At 32.0% G+C, this 9,645-nt stretch overlaps 1 protein-coding gene and 1 pseudogene across 1 annotated transcript; both read left to right on the top strand.

Annotated features, from left to right (window-relative positions):
* LOC107420597 (branched-chain-amino-acid aminotransferase 5, chloroplastic-like) overlaps positions 1-3,449 on the top strand; it is a 3,686-nt pseudogene extending 237 nt beyond the window's left edge.
* A 595-nt stretch (positions 3,450-4,044) lies between these two features.
* LOC107420625 (branched-chain-amino-acid aminotransferase 2, chloroplastic) lies at positions 4,045-8,895 on the top strand. Its single transcript, XM_016029620.4, has 11 exons — positions 4,045-4,244; positions 4,346-4,429; positions 4,768-4,841; positions 5,167-5,350; positions 6,087-6,263; positions 6,416-6,547; positions 6,656-6,754; positions 6,879-6,995; positions 8,186-8,281; positions 8,404-8,516; positions 8,592-8,895. Exons 1-11 carry the CDS (start codon positions 4,095-4,097, stop codon positions 8,701-8,703), a joined length of 1,338 nt encoding a protein of 445 aa, XP_015885106.1. The 5' UTR covers positions 4,045-4,094; the 3' UTR covers positions 8,704-8,895.
* The last annotated feature ends 750 nt before the right edge of the window (positions 8,896-9,645 follow it).

The following is a 9,645-nucleotide window of genomic DNA, read 5'->3' as shown; positions in this document are numbered from 1 at the left end:
TGCTTGTATTAAACTTTTAAGCAAAATGAGACTTGCAATATTTCGTGCAGCATTTCCTAGTTCGCGATCATCTGCGATTCGCAGCGTCTTCGTTTACTACCAACACAAGTTTCCGACTTCAAGCCGCTCCATGGAATGCCTATGGGTACGGACCCATTCACATTTCGCTCCACTTTCAGACTCTGTTTTTTTTTTTTTTTTTTTGAACTTATTTTTGAAATCTAATATTATAATGGCCTTTCACGCAGAGAAAAAGACATAAAAATGGGCAGAGAGTGTTTTTGTCTCCATTTCATTTATAGGTCGAATTTTACTGCAGATAATAACACCCAATCTCTTGTCAATTTTATACGGTTTCATTTGCTGTGAAATTGTAGTGCCACAACTCCAGTGCCTTATCGATTTCGTATGGAATAGATAAGTTTCGGTATATACAATCAAATATAAACTACTGCAAACGACAAATTATCATTTTGTTTACTTTTCACTGCCAATTTCCGGGCTCGTTGTCCCTAGTTGAACAGAAAATGGGGTCTGTACTGTAGGAAAATTGTTCTGTTTGCAATGCCCTTTTTTTATCTTTAGATTGGTTCAATGCGTAGTATTTCTACAACAGCACTAAGTTTTCATTTAAATTCTGTTTCTGCTAAACCTTTTTTTTTTTTTTTTTTTTTTCCTTTAACATTTTTTATTAAAATATAAAAAGAACCAGCCAATCATCCGAATCAGCTGCTGAAATTTGGGATGACCTTGGATTTGAGCCTGTACCAACTGATTATATTTATATTATGAAGAGTTCCGGAAACGGAGAGTTCTTGGAAGGTGGCTTACAACATTTTGGGAACATCGAATTGAACCCATCAGCCTGTGTGTTGAACTATGGTCAGGTGGTTGCTTCAATACTTTGTAATCTGTTTTCTGTTCCTGTACTTGATCCAAGCTTGAAATTATGAACCAAAATGCAAGTCAAATATACATTAGCAGTTAAGACAAGCGTTCCTTGAACTTTAAGATAAAATGGGCTCCATGAGTGAATCCTAATTGTTTTGTTATTTATTTATTTATTTATTTTCTCTGAATTCAGGGAATAATTGAAGGATTGAAAGCATACAAAAAAAAAAAAAAAGACAATTCCGTTATACTATTTCGTCCGGAAGAAAATGGATTGCTGATGAGAATGGGAGCAGACCGTATGTGCATGCCTGCACCAACTGTAGAGCAGTTTGTAGTAGCTGTAAAGATGACTGTGTTAGCAAATAGACGTTGGGTAACATTATCACTCTTTTCTTGAAATGTTTGTAATATTGTGTTGTTTTGGTGTAGCAGTCACATAGCTCAGTATCCGACTGCAGGTTCCACCTCCAGATAAAGGCTTTCTATACATCCGACCACTACTGATGGGGAGTGGAGCTGTTCTTAGTCTGATACCGGCACCTGAATTCATATTTTTGGTTTTTGTTACCCCAGTAGCCAATCTTCTAAGGGTAAGATTTTTCTTAACAAAAATATATGTATACCACTCCTCGATGCATTGCATAGCCTACTGTCCTACTTGTTTATATATCTATCGGGGTTTATCTACTACCTGTAGATAGATTTTTATATGGCAGACATCACTTCTTTTTCTGTCACTGATTTATTCTTTTGATTTTGAATGCTGTTGCAACTTGCAAGGAGGGTTTGAAACCAATCCATGTAGTGATTCAATCTGAAATCCATCGTGCAGTCCCTGGGGGTTGTGGAAGTATTAAGGCTATAGGAATTATGCTGCGGTAAATTATTTTCTATATCTGAAGGTCTTCCCGTTGTTGCAGTATGGTTAATATGCATACTAAGTGATGTATTTCAGCATGAATTCTTTTGTTGTTTACGCATATTTCTTGTTTATCACTAGAGAATTCAGTTTAATTAATATTCTTTTTCCATGGATAAGGAGGCACAAAAGTTGCATACGAAGACTTTAATAGAAAATTAATTCATTTCAGTATCAGTGCAGCATTTTTTCTATGCTTTGCTGCCTAAACTTATAGATGGACATGGTGAATAAAGATTAACACTCCACAATATGAGAACTGTGATTATTTATTTATTTATTTATTTTCTAGATTTTGAAGGCACAGACTGAAGCTAAAGCAGATAGTTTCTTTGATGTTTTGTACCTTGATTCAGTTCACAAACGATATCTCGAAGAGGCTTCTACTACTAATTTTTTTGTTGTGAAGGTATGACCGATCTTATGGCTTTTGGCTAATTTAAAGGACATACGCCATAGAGTTTTAAAGACATCAGAAAAATCCAAACTCAAATATCTCTGGCCCCAAGGACCCCATCACAATCCTGATTTAGCAGCAACAGGGTAGGAAGAGGAGGCTCTGTTATAGTTAGCTTCCATCAAGTAACCATTAAATGCTGTTAGATGCAGAGTTTGTAGCGTTCTACTAGGCAATTGTTTCTTGACCCTAGAACCTTCCACTAATGGATCTTCCTGTTGGCATAGCTTTCAGTTATTATCAGTTTTTCTAATTATTAAATAAAAGTGGGATTTTCATCTTTGGTTATAATGTACAAGTACTATGTTCATGTTTGCGCGTGTCATCTTCGTCCTAATCTCTGCTCGATTCTTTTCATTTTAATGTGTTTCGTTGATAATACGTTTATAGGATAAAATAATCTCTACACCACCACTTGGAGGTACAGTCACACCTGGTGTTACCCGTAAGAGTGTAATTGAAATTGCTCGCGGCCAAGGATTCCAGGTATGTATTTTGAGGTAACATTCTGTAATAGAGTAGCCAATAGTGGATTTATTGAACATCTCCAATCTAGTTATAATTAATTAGTCATTTTTTTTTTTTTTTTTGGTCATTTCATTTGTTCGTTTGCAAGATTTTAGAAATTGAGCTTATTGCTGGTCCACGTCCTTAAATCTATATATACAGGTAGAGGGGCGTCATGTATCAGTTGACGAACTGTTTAAAGCTGATGAAGTCTTCTTTACTGGAAATTCTGTTTGTTTATTGCCTGTGAGCAGCATAACTTTCATGGACAAAAGGTGATTATCTTATTCTGGTTTCCTGATATCTGTATATTGTATGAGTGTTAAGAGTTTAATTAAAACATCAATTTATAACTGTTGATTTTCTCATTGATTTTTTCTGTGTTTGTGGGGGTGGCGGGTTGTTTGTAGGGTTTTTTATGGAGAAACTGGATTTGGTCAAGTGTCCGAGCAGCTTTATTTGGCGCTGTCGAGTTTACAGATGGGCCTAACAGAAGACACAATGGGTTGGACTGTAACTCTGAAGTAGGAAAGATGAGCATGAAAAAAAAAAAAAAAAAAAAAAAAAAGTAAAAATAACCGAGTTCCTTGCATGCCCGAATGTTGGCTGTATGTATGTTCCCTTTGGTTTAAAAAAAAAAAAAAGAAAGAAAGATACACGCTTGGACTCCTATACTGTGGTAATCAAAACTTGTACCATATAACGTTTCCCAAAAGGAAAAAAAATAAAATAAAAGGCTATAATTGTTATAAAACTTATAATTCGCCAGGGCTAGAGAGACATTATTTGGGATATCAAAATTTCTCTTGTTAGGGGTAGGAATTAACAATCTTTTTCAAGGCTAATCTGGCTTTTCTTAATTTAGGCGTAAATTAAAATTGACAACATAGCCATCCTGCCATATGTAAAACAAAGTTTTTGTTACTGCCAACAAAATCCTTTTCTATTCTTTATTTTTTATTTTTTATTTTTTATTTTTTTGTAATGAAAATCCTTTTCCATGTCACCTAAACAAAAAAGCACTGAAAAAAAAAAAAGAAAAAAAATTTAAAATTGAGTAGAATATGGCTAAAGCTGAAGGGTCCCCAAGGTTCTGATCGGCCGAATGAAATTTTCGATCAAAGTGACAATGCATCATTGCCATGAAATGACATGGCAAACAGATAAATTCCTCCACCATAATCAAGATATTTATTGTTACTAAAAAGGAAAAAATAGTCAAAATATTTAAGGCGCTTTTTACCAGTTGGCTTACCAACTGTTTCGTACTATGATTCGACTTGGTGATTGTCTCAATCATATTCTACCTTTAAACCAATGCCAACCAATATGAAAATAAAAAAGATATGGAAATGGTTGCTTGCACAAATTTTTCGCATATTTTTGTTTCTATCTTCCCATTTTATCTCACTAAATTTAGTATCTTTTCTGTCTCCGTATTTTCCGCTTATATACTCTGTCATCTCTGTAAGTTTCAATCTATCTCGCTCTCTCTCAGTCTCATATCTGGATATCTCGAATTGTGTGCCTGAAATTGTTGGGTCTTGTTCTTTGCTGCTTTCTTGGAGAGGAAACGAGCAGCAGTAACCATGATTCAAAGGATCACACGCTTGGCTCAATCTCTTCCACTCCGTCCCTCTTCAGCATCAAAGGTGTAACACTTTTAAGCGATCTTGTTATTTTATATTTATATATATTTTCAAATCATTTTCTTCTTCCTTTTCTATATGGCCCTTTTTCTTTACCACTTGCTCAGTTTTTGGGTTTTCGAATATGAGATAAATAGCAAATCCTAGCAAATACTATGTTTTAGTTTCATATTCAAGAATCTTTTCTAGTACTGCATTTGGGGTGTCAACCTTTGATCTATTAGTTTGAGGGGATATGGTAGGGAACCATTTTCTGGTTTAATGCTCTAAACTGTTACTGCATCGGGTTTAAGAAGATGTGAGAACTGATCGATATCATGTATTTGTGAAATATTTTGCAGCTTGGTGCTTACTGTTACTTTGCATCTGGGGCTGCATCTTCTACGCAACAATTATGCAAACCATCTCTCAAGAGGCAACTACACTACTCTTAACAAAACCGTGCTTTTTCCAAAATGTTTTGATGTCAAAATTGCTGGCTTGAGATTATCTCCTTAAATTCTCTTAGTTTTTCGTATTATAATGTCTTATATAAAATTATATAAATACACATACATGTATAATTTCGATAGATGTTAATGTCAGCTTATTGGAATGCTAACCCCGTTTTGGAATCCGCTAGACATCCCTTATGTGCAATGTTATCCATCTACTGCAAATAATTTATCATACTTATAATGGATTTTATATTAAAAAAATATGGCTGATTTTTTTTTTTTTTTTTTTAATGATTTGGACAGCCCTAATGTTAGAGATGATGAGTATGCAGATGTGGAATGGGATAATCTTGGATTTGGGATAGTACCAACTGATTATATTTATATTATGAAATGTTCCAAAGATGACAATTTTGAAGAGGGTCAACTTTGTCGCTATGGAAATATAGAACTCAGCCCTGCTGCTGGAGTTTTATCCTATGGCCAGGTAAGATGAGGCTTTGCCTATTCTTAAATAATTCATGTCTTTTATGCTTCAATAATTCATATACATGTATTAATTTATGTCCCATTTCCAAAATGTGGTACTAAAAATTAAAAACTTTTAATACTTAAGGCTAAGAAAAAGATTATTTTGTGTAAAACTTATCAAAAATTTGTGATCAAATGATTGGTGAGTTCTATTAACAAAAGGAAAAATGAAATATATAAATTATTCAAGCAATTCTTTCCTTTTTTTGTTTTGATGAAATTTTAAACAATTCTTTAAAAAATAAAATTTGAATTGCATTAATGAGTTGGTGCTATTTTTGGGTTCTACAAGCCTAATGCAATATCTTATTTATATAAGCCAATTCTTTAGCTAAAATATACTATTGATCATATAGACAGTCCAATGGACAACAACCAAAAAAAAAAAAAAAAAACCACTACTATTCTTAATAGTAATTTGAATTCGAATTTTTACCTTTAATATCAGAAAAAAAAGAAAGAAAGAAAAGAAAAGAAATTGATATTATTGACTTTAAAACATTGAATATAGTTGACATTATTAATCAGTCTTAAAATAAAAGGCTCCCATTTTGGCATAAAGGCCCCCATTTTTGCATAAAGGCCTTGAGAATGGTTGGGCCGGCCCGTGATTTGTTTTGAATTTATTATGAAACCTGATGAAAGAAAGAAACTGATTACATTAATATATGATTAAATTTGAATGTAATTAGGGAGTTTATGAAGGCACAAAAGTGTATAGGAAAGAAGATGGGCGACTCCTCCTGTTTCGTCCGGATGAGAATGCAATTCGCATGAGAATTGGTGCAGAAAGAATGTGCATGCCCTCACCTTCTATCCATCAATTTGTGGATGCTGTAAAGCAAATTGCTCAAGCCAACAGGCGTTGGGTAAATTCCATAATTGTCTTTTCAGATTTTGAAAGATTATTAATTGTTCAAACACAGAAGAAGCTAGATCTCTCTGTATGTGGACATAGATTTAATTTAATTTAATTTAAAAAAAAAAACTAATAAAAATTGTGCAATGATTGAAAATGCAGGTCCCACCTCCAGGTAAAGGGTCACTTTACATAAGGCCCGTGCTCATTGGAAGTGGTCCTACATTAGGTTTGGCCCCAGCGCCCGAATACACATTCTTCATATACGCCTCCCCTGTCCAAAACTATTTCAAGGTTCATTACTACTTATGTCCTTATCAACCATAGTTATTGGGCGATATCTATAATTTGCAAAGTTGGTGTTGATGTTAATTTTATTGTTTTATACTCTGTTATTTGCAGGAGGGTTTTGCACCCCTGAACTTGTATGTGGAGGATGAATATGACCGTGCGTCCCTTGGTGGCACTGGAGGTGTCAAAAGCATTACAAATTATGCCCCCGTCAGTAGTCAATTTCACTCATCGCCACTTGGTAGAAGATGCTAAATGATTATTATTATTATTATTTTTTTTCCAGATACCAATTTTTTTTATTTTCTTTTTTCTTGTTTATTTCTTTATGAAGGTTTTGAAAGCAATGTCGAGAGCGAAAAACAGAGGATTTTTGGATGTACTATACCTTGACTCGGTGAATAGAAAAAATGTGGAGGAGGTCTCTTCTTGCAATGTTTTCATAGTGAAGGTGATCTTTTCTTTTTTTGTTTTTAAGTTATAGTTAAGTTGCTTTTATTCTTATGAAGATATTTTCTGGATATATTATTTAGATATAACTTATTAGATATGCAAATTCCCTGCATAATGATGCTAAAACTATCAATTCCAATTTATAATGTGAATATCTAAATATTTTTAGATTTATTTTTTAAAAAATAGGTATTATGCATATCTTTTTAAAGATATATGTATAAATTTTTTTGATATCGATACAGGAGCGCCTAAGGGCTACGTCCTCCTCTCAAATTTAACATTTTACCGTTTAAATTTTAAATATATGTACATTTAACGTTTTTCCCTTTAAATTTTAATGATTATACTTTTAAATCACTTATTTATCTTAAAAATAAAATATTTGATATTTTATAATGGAATTGATGATAAATATTGTAGTTTTGCATTGCATGTTTAATTTTAACAAGTATATATATATATTGAACTTTTTTTTGGGGCAAATTATATTTCAAACTTTTGATAATCAATTTCACATATATATATATATATATATTTGACCTTTAGTTTCAATTAACGTTACATATATATATATATATATATATATAGAATTTTAAGTTGTTTTTTGGATTTGCTATTAATATTAAATGTTTATCTTAATTAATTTTGTAATATGTTGATTTTACTTAAAAAAAATTCGTTGATGAATACTTCTAAATTTTGATATGTAATAGAATTAGAGTGTGATGTTTAAATTTGATGTGTATAAGCCTTTACGAGGTCAATTATTAGCAAAATCATTATTTTATTATACAATAATTTTAAGATCAAATCTTCCACCTTCAATATCAAAAAAAATAAAAAAAAATAAATAAATCAATGATAAAACTAGTATTATATTATGCAATAATTAAGAAATTGAATCCGCCACTTCCAATATTAAAAAAATAAAAAATGACTTGTGGAATATAATTTCCATATTTTATTAAAGTGTTTGTATTCCTATCCAAGTTAATATGTACAAAACTCGTTCCATTAACAGTAAAGAGTTTATAGAACAGTAAAGAGTTTCGGTATTAAAAAAAAAAAAAAATGAAAATTTTAACTTTATAAACCGGCCTCCTAGGATTAAATTTATGGTTCATGCGTTTTTTATGAAGCAAAATATTATATTTAGATATATATATGTTTGTTTGATAATTTCAGGGCAATGTTATTTCAACTCCTCCTGCGGCTGGGACTATTCTTGCAGGTATAACCCGTAAAACGGTGATTGAAATTGCTGGTGACCATGGTTACAAGGTGTGAAATATTCAATTCCAAATGAAATAATTTATATTTCATATGTTACAAAATCAATTTATATATCCGAAAAACAAAAGAAATATTGAAACCATACTATTTATATAAATGATGGGGCTAAGGTGGAGGAACGTAGCATTCCCGTGGATGAAATAATGGACGCTGATGAAGTATTCTGCACAGGAACTGCTGTGGGCGTTGCCCCAGTGGGTACCATCACATATCAAAACAAAAGGTCACATCTTCATCCTCCTCTCTTTTACCTACACGTGTCATGTAGTTATTTACACGCATTTACCAATGTCTACAGGAAAGAGTTCAAAACTGGAATTGACACCGTTTGTCCTGTACTCTACTCAACCCTCATGGGAATTAAAACGGGCATGATTGAGGATAAGAAAGGCTGGGTTGTGGAGATTTAGCGATCAGCCATCACTTACATTTACATCAAAACCCATAATGGGTACAGAGATTTTACGTGTACCCCCTTTGTCTTTTTATGTATGTAGACTGTTGAAAGGGAGTTGTAAATAGATTCAAAACCCATGATATTTTTATTTACCAAAAAAAACCCATGATATTTTTAATCATAATTCAACCCATCTTATGTTCAATAAGTTTGGATTAATTATTCTTATTCTTTTCTTTGATTTTTAGTTTAACCAATATACATCTACTTTAATATCTAAGTTAAACTAAAACCACATATTAATATTCGACTTAAATAAAACTTTTGTCATTTGATTATTGAAGAGGTTTCTGATGTTATGAGTGCCTAGCTAGCTAATTAATGATCATGTTCATAATTTGTTAGTTCGCTTGGAATTTTTGCACTTTTGGAGTCTTTGCTTATCCACAAAGTATAAAATCCAAGAGAAAATGATATTGAATTTAAGAGGTAATTCCATAATTTTACTGTAGAGTGATAATTCAGGAGATCAAGTTTGGTTTGGAGAACAAAATGCCAAAAAAAAAAAAAAAAAAAACAAAATTCATACTAATTAACTCTCATTTTAATTATCATATTTAATGGAAACACTTATTTACCACAAAAAAAAAAAATGGAAACAGTTGACCATGTTGCTCGGATAATAGTAAATACAATATTGACGGCATATTGACAGATAAATTATATTTTTTTTCCTTTTATATTTTTTAGACGAAAGAACGAGTGGAAATGTTTTTTTATTATAAGAATTTACTTTTCGTGGCATTTTTATCGTTAAGTGCTACGTTAAATAAATAGTCAAATATTTACCTATGTATAATAAAAACATTTTTAAATTTAGCTTTGTTATTTTTATAAATTAAAACATTGACTGCTTATCCTTTCTCATCCTCTGGCATTTGAAGACAAATATACA

Source organism: Ziziphus jujuba, chromosome 5 (assembly GCF_031755915.1).
Source record: "Ziziphus jujuba cultivar Dongzao chromosome 5, ASM3175591v1".
Classification (NCBI taxonomy): Eukaryota; Viridiplantae; Streptophyta; class Magnoliopsida; order Rosales; family Rhamnaceae; genus Ziziphus; species Ziziphus jujuba.
The sequence above is the reverse complement of the archived record's forward strand: the minus strand, read 5'-3'. Positions and strand labels throughout refer to the sequence as shown.